Source organism: Lissotriton vulgaris, chromosome 2_1, assembly GCF_964263255.1.
Source record: "Lissotriton vulgaris chromosome 2_1, aLisVul1.2, whole genome shotgun sequence".
Taxonomy (NCBI): Eukaryota; Metazoa; Chordata; class Amphibia; order Caudata; family Salamandridae; genus Lissotriton; species Lissotriton vulgaris.
In genome coordinates this window covers 756,313,616-756,335,523 of record NC_141687.1, presented here as the reverse complement: position 1 = coordinate 756,335,523, position 21,908 = coordinate 756,313,616, and the positions used below count along the sequence as shown (strand labels likewise).

Sequence of the window (21,908 nt, the reverse complement as noted above, 5' to 3'; positions counted from 1 at the left end):
TGGGAGTCTCAAAACACAAATGTGGGCGTTTACAGGGCCGTGCCAAGTGCAAATAACAAACGTAGGCCAAGCGACTTCACAACAGACTTGCATATGCACACAGAGTGAAAATGCGCTTTCACTGAATTTAGAACGCACAATATGCAGACAGAGCGGAAATGCGCTTTCAATAAATTTAAATTCACACATACATCGCGGTAACACCAATATACAAAAACAGCAGAGGTGCGCGCTATAAGAAATATACACTGTTAGACCTGTCTGGCTTTTTGGCGCAGTCCCTCCTCTTTCTTATTTATTTTGTCCCCTTTTTGCCCCTCGTACCCTTAATCATTTTTGTCTACTGTTTTTTTTTTATAGGTGTTGGCCAGGGGGATAGGTGTTCTTTTGCCCCTCATAGTTTTTTACCTCAGGCCCAGAGGCCTGTTCTGTCAGGAAAACTCCTGTAATCACAAAATGGAGGGCCCTAACTGTTACCAACTGCCACACCTTAGTCAGCCCCATAGGATAACATTAGGCCTTCCAGAACCTTCTGGACCCTACTGGACTCTGTGAGGCTAGTCTATAAAAGGGCAGGGGGCAGGAGGCCATTTTGTGTAGTCCAGTGTGAGAGGAGAGAGGCTGCAGTGTGAGGAGGAGGACGCGCTAGAAGAGGCTAGTTGGTTTCATTAACTGACAGCATCTTTCAGAGGACGTTCCCCCTTGTGCTTCTGACCGAACCCTACCATTGGGCTGAAATCGATCTGGTCCAGTCAAGTAACCAGGGACTTTGGACATCTACCCAGTCGGGCCGTGTCCCACCTTCACCTCTCAGACCCCCCCCTTGGGTTTACTAATTAGCTCCCCGCCTTCCTGCTGAAGCCCTCGCCTACCCGGTTTAGAAGAACGGTGCCTGGGTTGTCTGGATACCTTGGGAGACCGAGGCGTCTGTCTGAAGGGAGCGAGGAATCCGTGAAGGAGTGCAGGCTGCAGGAGAGCGGCGCCGCTCGCTTTCCAAGTTGCGCGGCGGAAGTGGAAGTAAGCCGCTGTTCCCCTGCGCAGGAGCAGGAGCGAGTGACTCCCGGCGAAAGGAGGCGGTGCCGGCTGTGCCGCTAGTCTCCCCGCATCTGCGCAGCAGAGGTCTGCCCCTGAGAGACGCGAGGGATTCTTCAGGAGCGGCGCGCCTCAAGTTACTTCAGCGGACCTGGCCGGGCGGGGGCGAGAGAGAGCGTCTCGCATTTCCCGAGGAGCGGGAACCTTTAGCCACAGCTGATCAATCGGTTGTCAGCCTGCCCAGTGCTCGGTTCAGCGGGTGTAAAGAAAAGCGAAGGGCCACCGCTATTGAACCTCCCCACTCCAGCGCTGTGATCAAGAGGCTGGCTGGGCGGGGATAGGTGGCTGCTACTGCCACTGGTGTTGTTCGGTGGAGCCGGCTGAGAGCCCTACCCCCTGTGGACTGGGGCAGGACAAGTGACCCGAATACAGTAAGGAGAAGTGGGGGGTGAGGAGGAATAGGGCTGAGCCCCTTTCTGGTGTGGTGATTAAACACAAGACCTAACGCCTAACTAGGTGCCCTGATAACCTGACATCTTTAGACTTAAACTGTGCCAGAGAAGGTGTGAGGGAGGTTAACTTCATTACTCCAACCTAATTTTCTACAAGTCTAGAGAAGTAGCTAATAAGCTAAACATCAGAGGGGAACCTAGGCTGTTGTGAGAGAAGTGCACTGACTGTTCTGGATATAGGGGAAACTCCCTCCAGATCCTCATAGCCATTGTTGTGGTGAACAGTAAACGTGTGAAATTCCTGCGTTATACTCCGTGTGTACATTCTAGCCCTGTATTAAGGTGCGGATAAGGGGAGAGGGATCTTAGCCCTGTGGTAAAGGAGTATCCAGTGATTTGGCAGGCTAAAGTGATGAAATATTGATGACATTGTTTATTAATGTAAGGTGACACTGCTTAGTGTAAAACTGTTGGGATACTTTTAATTTCTGAAGTAAGCAATTCTGAATCCTTGACAACTGAATGCTTTGAACTGTAATTTCTCCACAGAAAGAAGAGTGTTATTTACTTCTCTAAATCAAAGGTATAATTGCTATTTCTGAGAGGAACTGAAATGTCTTACACTGTATAATTTGAAACCAAAGAGGATATTATTTTTATAAAGCAGAACGTATTTTCACACATTTTTGGTGTAGTGTTTTCTTTTGAGTGCTATTGCGTGGAATTACTTTTGGGTGGTCTGCAACCTTTACACTGAGCCTCTGATATGCTAGTCTTGCCCTAGGCCAGGCTACCCCAATTTCAACATACAGACATTTGTTGCAGTTACCCAGACAACATTGACGCCTTCGCATTAAAAACAGGGCGGGCCTTCCATCGACGAAGAGTGTCAATTGACGCCACACAGGGGGCAGGATTAATCGCATACTACACCAATCACAACGCACTAAAGAAAACACACACACGACCTTGGCTTACCAAAAAAAGTCATTAGCCATTGACCAACGACGCCACCGGGGGGGGGGGTGGTGTGGGGGTTCTGTAAACACGAACAAAAAAAGCCGACATTTCTTAACGGAGAAACGCAATGGACTGCGCATTCACAAGACTTTCCTCACATCTTGCAGACAAGATAAAACGCTTACAATAAGACATACGAATAACGAAAATAACACAACTGGCCATAATCACTCGAGCACTGCCAGGACTTCACCACACAATTGACAAAACGAAAGGGAAACTTCTTTGAAGGGATACAAAAAACGAACACACGGAAAGAGCCTTCGAAAGAAAAAAAAACATTAAACAGGTGACACGACACTTTCCTCACATCTTGCGGACAACATAAAACGCGAAAAACAATACATATCAATTAAAAAAATAACACAAGTGGGCCAAATCAGTTGAACAGGGCCAGGACTTGCACAGACAACTCTTCTGCGGGGCGGGCGGGGGCCCTGAAGCAGCCTTTTACTCCCAGACAACGTCGGGTCGGGCTGCTAGTCATTTTACTAAAATAAAAGGGTCTTGGCTAACGCCAGACTTAAAAATGAAATCGGATAGTGCATTCAAATATTCTCTGATAAATCATTATTTGCAAGGAATCAAGTTCAAGCATTGAATGACGACATATGTTAAGAAATATCCAGGTACCATGTTTCGTTGATCTTTTTCTGGAGGTTACCAAGTTGTCAAAGGATTTACACGACAAAAATGTGAAGAAAAAAACATATGGCCCGTTTGAGGAAACGGATTTTGGCACTTTTACTATACTACTAAGTGCGCTCAAGAGAATAGAAATTCAGATGATTATTTTATTATGCCCAGACTCAAGAGAAATATTTCTCATAATGTCATGTAACAAAATTGTAGTCACGAAACACACAAAAATTCTGAATTTAAGGCGAGAATAAGGCAATTACACATCATAAATACACAAAGACTTAAGTAACTAAATACATTATGCAAGAAAATAGGATTATGTTGCACAACAGTGCGGTAGAAAAACATGGTGAAATTAGCCTTGCTATATTGCTTTGAAATTGATAAAGGTAGCTTTTTCAGACTTCTGAGGAAGATGTTCATAAATGTCCCCTCGGGGAGAGTTTTTCTACTTACATTTAATGTCTGCATACATATGGCTGACAGTAAACCTATCTTTACCCTCAGGCGCCCAGGCCACTCTTTCTGCCATGAGGTAAAGAGCTCCATCCTGTTTTTTCTGACGAACCTTCTTTACAATTAGTAACACTTCTTCGGATGATGTTGCCATGATGGCAGGACGGTGCTGTAATTCAAAACACAAGAAGAAACAATGTCCTTAAGTCAGTGATCTCTATAGGTATGGAACATGCTTTTAAAAGAAATTCAGAAGGACTAAATTTGTAGGGGTGCTCTAAAGACACTTTAATTAGATTGAAACCTCCAGTGGCTATGTTGTAAATAAGATGGTTATAGATGACAGGATACTTCTTGTTGATTACAGATGATTTATTATAAGACACAGCTGAGTACAATCCCCGCCAGCTGACCAGACCACCAACTGACACTCATGGAACACTCCAGGAAGAAGTCAGAACATACATAGGCATTGTGGTAGACAGGGAACAAGGAAACACAAAGAAAGGACTAAGACAAAAGACAAGCATATAACATGAAGAATCAATGTACAACAGGCTACTTTATGCTGGTAGAATTATTAGGCTTGGAAAAGAGATACAACCTGAAAAGGTACGGCAGGTGCGGTTATTTCTTTCTGTCCTAAAACATTCTGAACTGCTACTTCCCCTTTTGTTTTTTTACTTAATTATAGTATCAAGCGAATATAGTGTGATCTGCAGTCTGGAAGGTCGTCCGTATGATGAAATGGATTCAAGTATTATTCAATAAAAGTATTTAATTTAATATTCCAACATCTGGATTGGTTTACCAAAGCCAAAATACACGTGTATCAATATATTTTTCCACAAGTAAATAAAAAAAATATATAGGACTTCAATCACGACTGTGCATTTTCATGTAATGAAGTATACCATTATGTTGCATTATTTAACGAAATTGCGGGAGGTGAGATTTGTGTAAAGTATGATAATCACGACGGTAAGGGAGTTCTAAAAGAGGTCATTAAGAAGAATATATGCAGAAGGGTTGGCCTCACAATTTCCAATTGGAGGCAGAGAAAATAGAGAATTGTGTGAATGCACCATTCCAGAAGTAACGGACTGGTTTAATGGGTTTTAAACATCAACATTATTGAATGGTTCCTTGCAGGAAGAAGTCTTTAAACAACATGTTGTAGGCAATGTTTACCTCCCCACATGCAATTACTGGCATTGTCCCCATTGTCCTATTGAAGCGGGAAGGGTGGCAAGCAGGTTACTTATTAGGGAATGGTCATTTCAGAAGGTGATCAATTCAAGGAAAATAAGGTGTGTGAAATGTGAGTAAGGCAATGCAGCAATATTATATAGTTGTGAAGAATAGGGGTTATCGACAATGTTCGAGGTGACATGAAAATGAAAAAAATTATGGTTCTTAATGGTTTTTCCAACTTGATAAAGGTGGCAAAAAGAGGATTTTGTTGAATTGGAGGACAGAATAGTATGGAATAAGGGAAAGGTGGCTGTTCCTTGTGAATTTTTTAAAAAAAGAGTGACATGTAGTAAACTGGGTGTGCAATCAAGGTGGCTTAGGATTCTAGTGTGAATACAAACAAATATGATTAGCACTGCAGGTATTCCACCAAGCCTTTAACCCCTTCCATGCGGCCGCGATTCCCCTGGTGTGCTGTAAACAGCACGAACAGGGGCGGGCTGTGACGAACCCCAGCCGTCATCAGCACATGAGCACCGTAGTGCATGGCGGCTGGGGTTCGTCATGAGCATGGAAGGGGTTAAAGAGAGATCAGTTCGAACCTGAAGCTAGAACAATTCTTTGAGGTCCCTAAAGGCCAATCAAGAAGCATTTAGAAACACCATAGATTTGATCTTCATTGTGATTTATCGGTATTTGGTTTTGCAATATGTGGTTGTATATATGTGTGGAAACTGGTGAACAACTCCCCAGACTGTTTGGGCCCTCTACGAGAGGCTTGGGAATTGTACGTAGGCCTATTAGAGGACTACGACAGGGCCCAAGCCCTACAGAGCCCCCAAGAAGTAGCTATAAGGGCACCATTCACGATGATTCTGCTCCGTATTCTCCATAGCTCCTATGCTCCCAAATGGCTCAGGTCCGAATGTGCAACTGTGTGGCTGATGAGTGTGTACGGGGCTGTGTCAAGAAAGAGTCTTTCTCCCACATATTATGGTCCTGCCCCAGGATTCAAACGTATTGGGACCGCATAAACTGAGTGATGATGACGATGGTAGGCGAGTATGTCCCGCTAGAACCAAGGTGGCTCATCCTGGGAGTGACGGGTAAGATGATAGGGCCGCAGTGGGCCAAGACTTGGCTGGCCTTGGCGGGAGGGGTGGACAAGAGGAACATTGCCCGAGCATGGGGGGCAGTGGCAGCCCCCACACTAGCTGCTTGGAAAAAAGATCTGGACTGGTGCTATGGGGCGGAGCAGGTGATATATCAGAGTAGGGGCTGCCCACGTAAAGGTGAAAAGATATGGGGTGCATGGGCTAGGTATAGAGGCCATTGGCAGGCACCGTGAGGAATGTTTCACACTTGCCTGAGAGATTAGAGGTTATTATATACCCCAAGAGAGTGAGAATGACCAATAGCCTGTGATCACGATAAGACTTTTACCATGTATTGCGATTCCTGTGACATGTTTCTCCTGCTACGTCAATTTGAATATGATGCTGATCTGAAGCCTGTATTTATGTTCTATAAAAAGATGTTCCAAAAAATATTGTTATATGAACTTAGGTTTGACTGCTCAATGTATCCACTCAAGGTTTTGTGTAATGCTCTACTTCTATACATAGAGCATGATTTACCGTGCCGCGCTTAACCGCGATTAGTCTGAATAAAATATATTCCACTGCTTCTTCCGTCTGCCCTGGTTGTGAACACCCAGTGGCGACCATACTACACGTTTTGGGTTTACCCATTGGCTTGACACTTCTGGGATAAGATCTGCACCAACATTCAGAGATTCACTGGCAGGTCAAACCCAAACACCACCGAAACCTGCCTACTGGGGTTGCATGACAGCCGCAAGATGAGGGAGGCCACTAAAAGATTTATCGATGAAGCCCTAGTATTGGCTAGAAGATCAATTACTATGCAGTGGAAGGCAGAGTCCCTCCCTGGGGTCCCACAGGCCGTTGAAGTGCAGTGGGCCATGGCAGAGTCACTAGCACTACACAGGGAGGAACTGAGGGGATTGTGCAGGCACCATGGTAGCATTATGGGAGGATATCCTACTTGCTTTACATGGCTACCCCATCGGCAATACACATTCATCGTGAACACAGGCGATAATCCCACACAACCTGTAGCAGATTGTGCATAGAAAATACATGGCTACAGGACTTCATTTGCAGTAGCAACAAATATAATCAAAAATGGCAGCAGAAACCAAGAACGCCACCAATGCGACCCGTTTACAGCACCCATTGTCAGAGGCCAAGCTAGCAGTTAATATAGTTTGATCAATCGTTTGCTTTAAATATTTTCACCTATACCGTGGCAATCAACAAGGTGTACATCACTGTACAATGATGTGGATATTACGACAGGACTCCTATTGATAGAAATAAGTAGGTTTATTAGAAACCTACAACGGCCCTTGATGGTCAGCCAGCTGCTCCCTCGGTCAACTGCTCAGATACAGTTCCAGAACCCCCATACCTCACATGGAGCAAGTTACCAGGGAACAGCCAGCATTCCACAAGGAATGTACACTATGCAATACAGAAGGATGAGTTGATTATACAGATCTAAAATACAATGCATGTTACTAGATACAACAGTGTTCAGATGTTATTCTTGATACAATTTCAGACTGTAAGCTAGAAGCCAAGTTACGTTGATGCATATTGTGAAAAGTTTAATAAACAAATAAAAGACAAATGAATTTGGCACCTGAAGCTTATATCAAACAATTATTAGCACCTGTAAGTGAAGATGGTGAGCCTATTCTTATAAAGCAGTATTTTAAAAAAAAGTAAGTATGGAATAGAAGATATACTTGGCATCTATAAATGCCTAAAACTGATGTCTGAAAGTTTCACATTTTCTTCAGCCCAAGCTGGGCTAACAATATGTTATGTCAGAGTGTGAACTATAAATAGTGAATACACCAACGCCAAGAGACAGAGGCATACTGCCTGCTGTTAATGTTAGGTCTGCAAACATAGGTTGTGTTCTGCAGTATTTTAAAGTGTATGCATATAAAGTTTTATCAATGAAGTGCAGCGTTTTAAAGAAAAAGGTAAGAGAGGGGGTTATCTTCACTTTCCGCTCGAATAAGCCTGTCTCGTTTACCCCACTTATTGCACCTACCACCCTGTTTGATGTATTTTTTAACTGTACTTTAGGCTTAATTCCTACAATAGCTTCGGACTTTATACTGGGTGTGCCAGTGTCATTAACTGATAACTTCTCAGCCCCCTCCTCCCCTCCCGGCACTCCTCAGGGCATATCTAGAAGCCTCAGGGTTCAATCTGCTTTTACTGTGTATACTATAAATCCAACCCTCAGTACCTTCCTTACTTTCGCCGGCGTGTAAACCCGGAGGGTGCTTCTCCCTGGTTTCCTTGCCTGACTCAGTTACCTACCTGTCTCTGCCAGAAACTCCTCCGCCTCGGAACAAAATCCTCGAGGCAGCGCAACGGCCTCTCCAGAGCTCCAACGCTGCTCTGTCCCAGCAGAGCTCCGTCCCCGCTGTTGGCTCCGCCTCCCCCTGACACCGAGAGCTCTCTGCAGTCCGAGCCGCCATACACCGCCAAAATTCACCGGAACCGCTGTAACTGCACTGTCAAGGTAATCCTTTCGCTCACATAAACATTTCTGCCAATAATGCCCCGCGCAGGCCGTTTCCCCCGCTCCGAACCGCCACCGCTCTAGCAGAGACCCGCAACTAGCCGGCCGCCATGTTTTCCCTATCTAGGAATGCCATGTTTCCCATGCGATATGACATATACGTGCATGGGCTAACGGAACGACGAAGATACCATTTTGTTTTACGGGCTGATCTAATATGGCATACTCCACTTAGGTCGATATATATATACAAGCATTTGCAATGCAATAGGTCTCGCATTAGGAAAGTTTGAGTTTTTGGTCTTGTAAATGTCAAATTCAAGTCGCTGCACCAAAGACAGAATGCACTACAGCACATGGGTAGCTGCACAGGAGAGTGCCTGGGTGGTTGCAACAAAGATAGAGTACATGGGTGGCCACACCAGAGTAGATGAAAGCAGTACCAAAGGCAGAGATGGGGGGGGTCTACACCAAAGAAAATAATATATGAAGGGTAGATAGTGTGACAGAAATCAAATGGCCCGTTGGTGCTACATGTACATGGAGTAGAATAGAACAGGGGCGGATGGATAGTGAGAAATGGTGCACTACGGGCACATATGGTACAGAAAATGCTGGCGATTCATGGGACATGCAGCAGTACTAGCTTAGCGTGGGTTAGCCGCAGAGGTACGGGAGTGCATAGGGTCCTAGTGATATGACGATGCAGGTGTACCTGAGTTTTTGGGACCATCGGGTACATCCGTAGTAGAGTGGATGCAGGGTGTCCAGGGTGAGAGGACGTTACATGCACTTTGACAGATGCAGTGATGCATTGGCTCATCGAGAATACACGGAGTAATGCGGACACCAGTGCAAGAATAAATGAAGTGACGAGGATCAGCCGTTCAAGGGGATGCTGTGGTCTCAAGGGGAGGTTGGGTGAAGGGGCTTTCGGAGTACCGCAAGTATCGGGTGAAGGGGACACTCTTGGCCTGGGGATAGATACACGGATTGTAGCATGAAATCGAAGAGTTACATCAGCGGTATGAGGCTACAAGACGTGCGGGAGGAATTGCAGGAGATATAGAACAAGTCTGGACAAAAACAAATCGAAGAGTTACATCGGCTGTAAAGGCAGGGATGTAATTATGTAATTAGGGGGGAGGAGAAGTCGCGCTTGGGTGAAAGGCAGACGCTGGAGAGGGAGGGGGTGGGCTACCCATATGTAGAGGGAGGGCGGTGGGCTGCCTGCTGGGCTGCCTCTGGTGATCTAATGCGAGTCACGGAAGGCAGGCGCTGGAGAGGGAGGGGGTGGGCAACTCGACCCACCATATGGCTGGGAGAAGCTGTGTGAGGGAGGCTGGGCTGACTGGGCTGCCTTTGATAATGGAATGCGAGCTCATTCACGAGAGGCTTGTGGTCACGTGATTTCACGTGACCTTTCGAAAATCCGCTCCTAAAAAGTCAGCTTTTGGGTTGACAACAAAAGGTCCGAGTTTCACTCGACCTAATTAAAAAAAAAGGGGGGGGTACAATTGCAAGTGCATGAAAGCACTTTTTGTACAGCGGCACGCCCAAAGTACATAGCAGCTGCCAGGGCACTCATAAAAACAAAAGTATAAATAACAAGTGCCCAGGAGGGATAGGGTAGCAACAGAGAAACGGGTGGGGGCAGGGAGGGTTAAGATAAAAGTTGATCCAGGTGGGGGAGGGGAAAAGCAGCACGCATAGGAGAGAGCAACAAAGTAGTAGGGCCAGTGGTGAGTTACCCGACATCCTAGAACAGATGTTTGGGCTAAGTAGTGCTGCACAGATGGCACTATTGCTACTAACTAGATGCACACAAAGTGCACGAAGAGCCAGAGTCAACTGAAACTTAAGAAAGACCAGGAGCACACCTCCAAGTGAAGTCCTTCAGTAAAGTACCAGAATTACAATTACGTTTACTTCCAAATTTAATATGAACCCAATGTAAAAGGCACAATGAATTCATAGATACAAGTTGGACGAATGTAAACTGAACGGATTCCTTATTCAACATAAATGTAGTTCTGGTACTTTACCTGTAAGCTTCACCTGGAGGAGCGCTCTGAATCTTTCCTTAGTTTGGGAGGGGGAAGGGTTGTTTGGCGGAGGGAGAAGCACACAAGAGAGAAATCTAGAAAATACATGTACTCAGTACTTTAATGAAATGCTTAACATGAGAAGCACACAAGAAAGAGAGCTGAAAAACAACTGTGCTCTCTTGGACCACCTAAATGTGATCAGTATAAGGATACAAGTCAGCAAACCAAAAAGGATGATAAAGAGGCTGTGTTCTAAGGTAGGGACAACCAAAAGAAGATGAAGGCAAGTCATCAAATAAGAAGCAAGGAAATGAGTGACAATAGAGCCAACCTATGGTAAGCAACAGGTGGGCTCTAAGCCACTGAACGTTTTTGATAAGCCCACAAAAGGTCTTCTGCAATCAGACAGATTGTGTGGTCTGGTAGTCAAGACCTAAAAGGGAACTATGGACTGCCTTCTTTATAAAACAGCTTATTAAGCCATTGTTATACTGTGTGCCATTTTCATATTGTTGTTGATTATTTATGTTTAGTGAAGCAGCCCCAGCCCAGTCTCCCAGGCCCAACTGACACCCAATCTGCCATTTCATAAGGGGGTGGGAGGGTATTGACTGCTGCTTTAGATTCTCACACTCACTCGTATCGATGGGGTCTCCATTATTTCTCCGTAAAGTAAGTGGATTAAAATGTACTGTATAAAGGTTGTACTTTAAGGATTTTTTTTATTACAGCAAACATATGCACATATTTCCACTTAACAGGTCTTCTACTGCCTATAGTTGGATCGGTTTTAAAAATGTAATTAAAGTTATAGATACACTAGTGCACCCCGACCAGTCAGGCTTCAGGGCACATCGCAATACCGCCCTCAATTTACACCGCTTGCATGGTGTTCTGGGCATAGTACCAACTATCCTAGAACCCGCCATATTGGTATCCCTGGATGCCACCATGGCATTCGACATGGTCGAATGGCCATAACTCTTCACTGTGCTGGACAAATTGGGATTTGGTCCAGCCTTTAAAAGCTGGGTCCGGCTGTTATACCCCAGCCTCATGGCTCAAGTTGTTGTGAACAACCGCAAGTCCCCAGCTTTCCAACTGAGCCGAGGCAAGCGCCATGGATGCCACCTATCTCCGCTCATCTTCGCATTAGCCTTGGAGCCATGGAGGCATGGATCAGCAGAGATCAAGTGATTCGTGGGATGCAGTGGTCCCCAGGTTGGGAAGATAAGATATCGCTATACGCAGATGACATTTTGCTATATCTGACCTCCCCAAGAGCCTCCTTGATCGGCCTCCTGGGCATTCTCGTGGTGTTTGGGAGATACTCTGGATTCACCACAAACTGGTGAAAGTCTGTGATCTACCTCCTACAGGGAGAACCACCCACTCTCCTGAAGGGCTGCCAGATACAGATAGCGTTGGACGGCTTCCGTTATCTAGGTATCTTCATCACGCTGAGCTTGGAGCCCCGCTTTGCCCGCAACTTGGTGCCGCCTATACAGAGGCTGAAAAGTGACGTCAAGCACTGGAAGTCTTTACCTCTCTTGTTGTTAGGCAAAGCGGTCCTTTTAAAAATGATGGCACTCCCCCGCTTCCTATACGCTCTCCAGAACTCAATGGACCCAGTTCCCACATCTTACTTCAAAGAAATAGAGAACCTCCAAAAAGATCTCCTATGGGACGTTAAGCCCCAAATCGCCCTGACCAAATTAACCCTTAATTGGTGTGATGGGGGCATCAGCCTTTGGCAGCTATCAATCTGGGGTTTTATGGTCGACTGCATGAACCCAGATATGCCATGGATAGATGGCTACTTCTAGGGGTGGGGGGGGGGGAGGAGTGAGTACGGAAGAGTGTTATATTTTAGGCTCCGCAGGCACCCTCTCACAGGACCGACTGCACATTCGGTCCATATCTGGTATGTAGCTAACAAACAGCTGGGTTGGGATCGTAGACTTACCATGGCAACTCCACTGTGGAACGCTGGAAGGCTGTGGCAGTCCAAGGGCTTTGATAAGTGGGACCTTATTGGAATCTCACAGATCAAAGACATCTGGGGTAAGGAGTCTATTCTTCCCTTCGCTTCCCTCCAACAGCAGTATCGCCTGGAGGACAATGAATATTATCGATATCTTCAAACACGACATGCCTTACTCACACATGTTACCAGTAAATCCACACTTCCGGGGGCCTCCCCCTTCGAGGACAGACTACTAGATGGCCACCTCCCAGAGAAAACCATCTCACTGACGTACAAAAAACTGATTAATAATATGGAAGATCCACTACAATCGTTAGAGGAGAAATGGGTTAGAGACGGCTTAGAACTGGACGAGGAAGACTGGCAGGAGGCAGTCTCCTCCCCGAAAGAAGTAGCAGTCCAGGCAAGGCTACGATTGGTAAAACTCAAAATTCTGCACAGGATTTACATCACAGGGCTGGGCACACATGGGCAGAGCAGATATGGGTGCAGGGAGATCTGCACATTTATACATATCTTATGTTCCTGTGTGCACATAGTCTTATTGGCAAGCCATACATCGCACACTACGGGAGGTACTCAATATTGACCTGCGGTCCGTAGGTTCCCTTCTAAACATTTAGGGGCCTACGGATCTCACCTCTAACACTACACAATGGGCAACTCTGGCACTAATAACTGCGAAAAAGAATATTGCACAGCACTGGGGGGCCCATCAGTCACCTACACCGGGAAACTGGGAGGAGGACCTAGATTGATGTATGTTTAGGGGGAAGTCGGTCTATGTTGCAAGAGGGTGCCCTGGGAAATGGGATAAAGTGTGAGGGCCATGGAATCACTACAGAGGCGATATATGTACTCCTCCGACTCCTTTGCATGACTGAGACTCTTGAGACCCCTTGAATTGTCTTGTACTGTAAAATGCTATTTGTTTTACTGTGTAGCAGATCGAAAATTCGGAATTGTTAATGCCTCTTGCTCGTGAATTACAATGGTGATTTTTGTCGATGTTTAATAAAAAGATTTATAAAAAAAAAAAAGCCATAACAATTTTACAACATCACAGTTACAGTGTAATAAAAACAAGCATTGGAAATGCAATAGGTCTCGCAGCATTAGAGTTAGTGCTTTTAGAATTGTTTATGGGTTTTTTTGTAAATCTTTAGCATTTTTGTTTCCTGTAGCCAATGCTAAAGAATTAAAAAAAAAAGCCATAAACATTTCTAAAAGCTCTAACTCAAATGCTCCGAGACCTATTGCACTGTGTGAGGGTGAGGGGTTGAGGGTGAGTGAGGGTGAGTGAGGGTGAGTGAGGGTGAGTGAGGGTGAGTGAGGGTGAGTGAGGGTGAGTGAGGGTGAGTGAGGGTGAGTGAGGGTGAGTGAGGGTGAGTGAGGGTGAGTGAGGGTGAGTGAGGGTGAGTGAGGGTGGGTGAGGGTGGGTGAGGGTGGGTGAGGGTGGGTGAGGGTGAGTGAGGGTGAGTGAGGGTGAGTGAGGGTGGGTGAGGGTGGGTGAGGGTGGGTGAGGGTGAGTGAGGGGTGGAGGGTGAGTGAGGGTGAGGGGTTGAGGGTGAGTGAGGGTGAGGGGTTGAGGGTGAGTGAGGGTGAGGGGTTGAGGGTGAGGGTGAGTGAGGGTGAGTGAGGGGTTGAGGGTGAGTGAGGGTGAGTGAGGGTGGGTGAGGGTGAGTGAGGGTGAGGGTGGGTGAGGGTGAGTGAGGGTGGGTGAGGGTGAGTGAGGGTGAGGGTGAGTGAGGGTGAGTGAGGGTGAGTGAGGGTGGGTGAGGGTGAGGGTGGGTGAGGGTGGGTGAGGGTGAGTGAGGGTGAGTGAGGGTGAGTGAGGGTGAGTGAGGGTGAGTGAGGGTGAGTGAGGGTGAGTGAGGGTGAGTGAGGGTGAGTGAGGGTGAGGTATTGAGGGTGAGGTATTGAGGGTGAGGTATTGAGGGTGAGGTATTGAGGGTAGAGGGTGAGAGAGGGTGAGGGTGAGTGAGTGTGAGGTGTTGAGGGTGAGTGAGGGTGAGGCGTTTAAAATGTTACTCAACAAGTGATTAAATTGCATCCTAAAGTACGTAACAGCTTTTTACTAACAGAGCCCCTTCTATCACTCAGAGTAAAATATTTATTGAAATGTTGCAATTTGCACTTAGCACAAAAAAGTCTATGTGCACACTTATAATAAAAGGTGCCCCTCTTTTATTATGTGCATTCCGGTGATAAGGTTTTTTTCAAGCACAGCAGTGAACTGAAAGAATTTGCTGCAGTGGTGTGTTTACCAAAACATATGGTAATAGCATGCGAGATAGTTTGTTTAAACGCTCTCTCCAAATATTTGTAGGTGAAAGGTATAAATCCATACAGGGCCTGCCTAGCATTCCATCCTTTTGAAGTAGACAAACAAGAACCACGGCGTTGGCTAACAAGCCAGTATATAAGTAAAAAGCGCTTGTGTTTTTTTGCAGTGCTGTAACAATGGAAACGATTATTCCACATTACATTCGTACAGAATTCCACCCTAACAATTGTCAAGCAAAAGCTTAGATTATGGAGTGGCGTGTGTAAAATCATCTGTAATCAGGCTTATTACAATACGGAAGTTAAGCTCTTTCTTTCGAAAATGTAGCCTACTTTAAAGCTGTTAAAAAATGTAGCTCATGTCATAACAACAAACGTAACTATAGACTGCTTGGGTAAATTAACAAAAGGCACATCGAGTTTTCCCGCGCTCACTTGACACAGTCGATCATCGGACAGAGTATTCTGAAATAGGACAGCAGTTTCTACCTACGATTCTCAGGAAAAAATATTTAGGACTAATAGGTCCTGTACTGGGAAAGGCACTTTATATCAAAAACAGTTGCTGCAATGAAAGCAAAAGGTCTGTATTAAACAATGGGCAAGCGCATAGCTCATAATTCATTACAGAATCACTTCATTATGACCCTAAGAGTACTGTTATGGATATGAGTGAGAATTCTTGCATACAATGACGTCAGTGTGATTCAAATGCCACTCATCTTGGTGTATATGCGCACTGTATAATGTGTCTAAACACCATATCACGTGATGCCCAGAGGAGGTAACCCGTCATACCTCCCTTTTAAAATGGACCCGATTCGTGCTGGAAATATTGTTGCGTGATCATCGTGTGGAGGCGCCATCCGTGTGCTGACGTCATGCGTGTGTAGTGCTCACCTTCGATTGTAAAGTGACGAATGAATGAATACCCTTGAAATAAACACACTGACGTGGATCAGCCGTGTTCCTTCATAGACGGGTGGGGCTCTCGAGTCAGTCGCAGACCCGCTGGAGGTTTGCAAACATTAGAACCAGCATTCGGGGGCAATTGTCTTGTGGGGCCGAGAGATCCAGGCTTTCGCACATAGCGCCACGACCGTAGCCATGCTCCCTACAACAGCTAAAACTAAAGCCGCTTCGTACTTGAGACTGAAAATTGTGCAGAAGTAAAACCGTGAACTCCCTGGAGTTTAATGCAAAGCTTTTGGAGCAGATAGAACAAGCGGCTGCTTTACTCCTGAGCAATACTCTGCAGGGTTTCTGGGAAGGGCAGGAGTACAGCTGGTGTGACGTGTCAGAGGGCGGAGAGGTGCACTTCAGTAAAAGAACGCAGAGGGCCGTAGAGGACAGGAGGTATGGTGAAGCAACAGGTGGGTGTGGGGGAAGCAACACGAGTGGGGGAGCAATCTAATGGACAGAAAGAGCAACGTGCACGTTGAGTGAGACCGAAACTGGAGCAGGCAGAGGAGAGGCACACCAGCATGAGGGTACAACACGTGAGAGCGGAGGAGAATGAGCACACATGGGAGACAGCTGGAAAACACATGCACTAGTGGAGTGCGTAAACAAACCAAACTATAGCAGCGCATGAAAAATGTACAGTGGAAGCATACTAGTATTGTGTCCATGCTGCAGATGAACAGGAAGCAAAGCCACGCAAGTCTTAGAATAAGAAGCAAGCTAATGAGTGGCAATGACGCCAGCCAGTGGTAAGCAATGGGCGGAGTCCAATCTAACAATACGTCTCGTAGTGGACGGTGCAAATGCTGCGTAGCAGGTCAGAGCTAAAAATGAAGATTTGTTTCAGCATTAAAGTACACAATGGAGACACTAATGGGTGAGGGGAAAACCGTGCACGGGGGAGAAGCACAAGGGGGAGAGAACAGCGCAGAGGGGCGGGGGAGAAGCACAAGGGAGAGAGCAGCGCAGAGGGGCGGGGGAGAAGCACAAGGGGGAGAGAGCAGCGCAGAGGGGCGGGGGAGAAGGACATGAGAGAGAGACGCATACCTGTGTGAGACAGCAACAGGGAGCGTTGCGAGTGGCATACAAGACGGAGGGAAGAGAGGGGAGGGGGAGGAGAAATGCGACACGGCGGGAAGGGGAGGGGGCGGAGCGGGTAAAATAAACAAGACGGAGGGAAGAGAGGGGAGGAGAAATGCGACACGGCGGGAAGGGGAGGGGGCGGAGCGGGTAAACAAAGACGGACGTGCACGCGCTTTTAAGCTCAATGCGCATGCGCATTGAGCTTAAAAGTCACGGGCACTGCAAGGAATCGCCACGATTCCTTGCAGTGTGGATAAAGAGTAGATAAGTCCCAATACTCTCGCCTTGCTCGATGCGCATGCGCATCGACAGGCGAGACCTAAAAATCAACATGATGTTTCTTTGAGCCCAATGCATTTCAGGATGGTGATCCCTTCGTCAGGGGAAAAAAGCTATGAGGAAACAAATAATTGAAGATGGAGACAGAATATGCGCAAAGGGGTTACAACGCAGCAGACATTTGGTGTGTTTATAGTGACTATTTGGAATTGTAACAAAGCACAAAGAATTGAAATCATGCACTTTTTAGCGTCTTTTACATGATAACTACTCAAGTTTCACCGACTATGTGGTATTGTGTCCAAAGAATATGTAAAGGTGGCGGAAGGTGACTATAGTCCATGCTTCTTGCTAATCATAACACGTTCATGCATTTCTGAGGTGCAAACTAAAGATAGAAAAGAAACCAGTCACCACAAGAGTAAAATCCAGAATATATTTGTATACCTTAACTGCACCAAATCAAACAGAGAAAATGCTGAATTACTGACCATATGTCTCTATGAACGGTAAGTCTGTGGAAGGAAACAAGGACCTGTATTGAGTTTTGAAGAACCAAAACACCTTAAAAAATTGCAGTGACAACAAGTTCAACTACCAGAACAACGTAGCAATGCAGCATACCCTGGTCGGTGAATCTTGTATTATGACATCCTTCGTTCGTCCGGACTAAAGAAAAAACGACATTACACAAGTTAACCACTGCTCAAAGCAGACTAACAAGTTATAATTCCACTGCCACACATTCAGTATTCGATCCAGAAGCTTACTATGAATATAAGAAAAGCCAATGTAGAATCAATCATCCGTATATATATTCAGGATTTTACACTTTTGGTGACGAGTTTCTTTGCCATCTTTAGTTTGCACCTCAGAAATGCATGAACGCGTTATGGTTTGCAAGAAGGATGGACTATAGTCACCTTCCACCAGCTTTTACATATTCTTTGGACACGATACCACAGTCAATGACACTTGAGTATTTATCATGTACAGGATGCTAAGAAGTGCATGATTTCAATTCTTTGTGCTTTGTTACAATTACAAATATTAAACACACCAACTGTCTGCTGCGTTGTAACCCCTTTGCACATATTTGCTCTCCATCTTCAATTATTTGTTTCCTCACAGGTTTTGCCCTGGACGAAGGGTTCACCACCCTGAAATGCATTGGGCTCAAAGAAACTTCATGTTGATTTATTTTATTACGATGTAACTGATGTTGTAATATTGTTATGATTTGCAAACATTTTTTTCTTCATGTTGATGTTCAAATTAACAATGTAAAATTTATACATTGATATAATTGAAAAGAGTAAAATGAACTAATGAGGAATAAACTCACTCATGTAACAATCTGATGAACTGCAGTCAAGAATTGGGATTGATAGAGACATTTAGTCTCAGATAGCAGTGTACGCTCCAGTCCAAGTCACCGCCATAACTTGGCCCCTCTTGTACACTTTACATACTTATGACTCAGCTGGGTATTTAAGGAATACATAAATATACAATTGTTAGATCAAAATTGCTGTCAGCATGCTTGGACCATTATATATGCAAAATTCCTAGATCATCTTAGCTATTTGCCTATATATTTTGGAAAGGACACAAGACATTTGATAGTATCCTTACACTTAATATCTTGGCTCAAAAAACACAATGAAACAAGGGGAAACCCTCTATGAATATTAGTAGGACTATAGCACGATTTTCAACAGAGGTCTTCTGTGGCATAAACTGAATGCAAGGGGCAACACCCAACCAACAACAATCCAAATGTTACACTTGAAAAAGTGGGTCCATATTAGGACGGATCAAAGAAATTCTCAACCAGCACTGGATTGAAGCAAAGGCGAATTTTAGCCCCTCTTCTGTTCACTTTATTTACTGCTTATGTAGTGGATTTGTTACGAACCCAAAAGGATATTTCCACCAATGTTGCATTTGCTACTTATGTGAAGAATACAATATATGGATAATACTGCAGCTCTGAACACAACACCAATTGAATTCCAGACATCTCTGAAGGTATTCAATAGATGCATTCAATAGCAAATATACTTAAAACTAAAATCATCATTCTGCAACAAAGAAATATTTTATATGGAAAAGGGAGTCACAAACTATAAGCCTGGCAGATCAATGCTGGCTTATAGTATCAATACTTACGAGACTCAAGCCAGTAGGGTAGGGTCTAAAACACACCTTAATTCACTCAAACTAAAAACGGTCTGTTTACAAGATGAATTAAGAAGAGTGTAGTACAAATTGCAGAGTGTCTGTTGTATCATTCCTCACCGTTTTCAGCCAAATTAATTCCATCAGTAATTTGTGAAGTTTTAACCACTGGAAATGTTTTTTTAGAACAAAAGTGTACTTTAATTAATAGAGATAAAATGCCCATTGTGCATCTCCGTCCCTAGATAGATGGTTACCATCTAATCGGAAAAAAGACCAATAAAAAACTTCAACCTCTAGTCCACCAACCTCCGTAAAAAGCTTATAAAAGACTGAATTCATCATGCAGCAAAAATACAATTTCCTGAGAATTGCCCCAGTCCAACAGGGGTGCCAAGATCTGCTTGTCCTTGTGCTTAGCTTTCCTACCTTTACACACACACAGTGTGTTTTCAATATTGAACATGGACATCAAACGCCCTAGCCATTGATATGTGGAGGTGCAACCATGCCGGAGCAATACAAATGCGAGCCACAGCAACAAACACAAATACTGGCCTGATCTAGACTCACTTTCATATTCCCAATTAATTTAGTGGTTTCGCACCCGAGCAGATCTAAGGGTGGGTATGTACTTAACATGTGAACCTAATCTGCTTCATTACTTTGGCAACAGATGCAACAAATACCTACTGAGCAAATAAGGGGGTGGGGGCAGCAACAACCCTCATCTAGTGCTACTCTCTATATGTGGCGGGCTTTAATGTAGTTCACTACTACACATGCTGAAAAGCTGCACATTACAACTGCATGCTACCCCCAGTAGGCAAAAGCTCCAGCACCCCCGATAGGGGTATTAGGCACAATTTAAACGTTGCTGTACATTACAATCTACACAGGACAGAGTTCTTTCTCTTTTAAGCCAAGTGTCACAATGTGCTGTGCCTGCCTTCGAAAGATGGGGTTTGCGACTGGAAAGGACCCTGCCTTGCTCCAATCCAGGGAAGAACTTTCTTTACTCGGATTGCCAAAGATGTGTGTTGCACTTTAATGTTCCACGTTGGTTTACGAGGTCGAGTGGGTTTCACTTTTTAATTAGGAATGACAGCATACCATGTATTTTTGATAATGCCTGCTTGGTAGAATGAGGGGGGCTGCCCAAGGTCGTTAAATCACAGGCAGCATGGCGGGGACAGCACAAGAAGCGCAATAGCCAAAGGTGGGGCAGTTCTAGGTCGTGCCCTGGTGATGCCTAACTGCAAGGGAAGGAAGCAAGCTGTAGGTCAGCTTGGGGTCAGCAGAGGGCAGACAAAGCACTTGCAGACCAGGCACGAGGGCCGCCCACAGCACTTGGCAGCAAGGTGTAAGCTGCAGGAGAAGTGCTAGACCCTAGCTGGAGAGGGGAATTCTCTCAGGGCATTGACACAAAATGCTATTATTCACTACTGAACCTGAGCTACAGACAATTTGGAGAAAGGATGAGGTTCTAGATATCTAAACTTGAGTGTTATGTTGCATGTTTCTTTAATATCTCGAGAATAGAGGCTGAGGACACGACTAGCTTATACCAACTCCCCTATAGCCTAACGGTGGATGAGGAAGAGGTGGTCTTAGCCATCGAAAAAATGACTAGTAACAAAGCTCCCGGGCCGGATGGGGTTCCCGCCGATCTTTTAAAAGTGGATATTTTATTCTGGTCCAAAATTTTAGCTAGAGTTTTCAACAGCATTTTTAAAACAGGTATCCAAGAATCATGGACCCAATCAGTAATTGTCCCTATTTTTAAAAAAGGAGACAGGGGGGAACCCGGAAATTATCGCCCTATATCCCTAATAGATTCTGCGGTTAAGGTCATAGGGAGAGTGGTTCTCAGAAAACTTACTGAATGGTTAGAGGAGACTAACACCCTCTCCCCCCTTCAGTATGGTTTTAGAAAGGGAAGGAGCACCATTGATCAGAGTTTAAATCTACAACTGCTGATAGGAAAATACACTAAAGTAAAGCATGGATCCCTGTACATCGCCTTCATGGATCTGTCCTCTGCTTTTGACCGAGTCAACAGATCCAAGTTGTGGGGCCAGCTCCTTAGTATAGGTATTGACCCAAACATTGTGTATTTCCTAGCAGACCTCCATAAGGACCTTACCGCTACTGTCCGTTACGACAGAAAAGGGAACTGCACAGGGAAAATTAGTATCACCAACGGTGTTAGGCAGGGCTGCATTCTTGCTCCCCTGCTCTTCACACTATATATTAACGATCTGGGTGGAATACTGGGCACAGCATGTAAAGATATACCTAGGGCAGGGAAATATACATTGCCCGCATTACTGTACGCAGACGATGCGGCTCTTATAGCTAGAACTGCAGTGGGTCTGCAAAGTCTGTTGAACTCTTTTTATAATTTTATGATAAAACTGGATTTAAGTATCAATTTTGGCAAATCCCATGTAATGGTGGTAGGCCACCATGCTAAGGCCAAAAAAAATGTCATGACTTTACACTGTAATGGCCACAAATTATCAAGAGTTTCCAGATTCCCTTATCTGGGTGTAGTGTTTGACGACTGTTCTACATGGCTCCCCCAAATGCTGGAGAAAAAAAAGGTTTTGGCACGTTCCATATCTGCAGTCCTCGGTTTCTCACGTAAACTTGGGG

General features: G+C 45.1%; 1 protein-coding gene across 4 annotated transcripts in view; it reads right to left on the bottom strand.

The window, feature by feature from the left end:
* GTF2H1 (general transcription factor IIH subunit 1) overlaps positions 1–21,908 on the bottom strand; it is a 488,969-nt gene that overhangs the window by 462,831 nt on the left and 4,230 nt on the right. For all 4 annotated transcript variants that reach the window (XM_086956061.1, XM_086956063.1, XM_086956064.1 and 1 more), the window contains exon 2: positions 3,603–3,771. In XM_086956061.1, coding sequence (XP_086812187.1) covers positions 3,603–3,756 — 154 coding nt within the window. In that variant the 5' untranslated portion in view covers positions 3,757–3,771. The remainder of the gene's footprint in view (positions 1–3,602; positions 3,772–21,908) is intronic.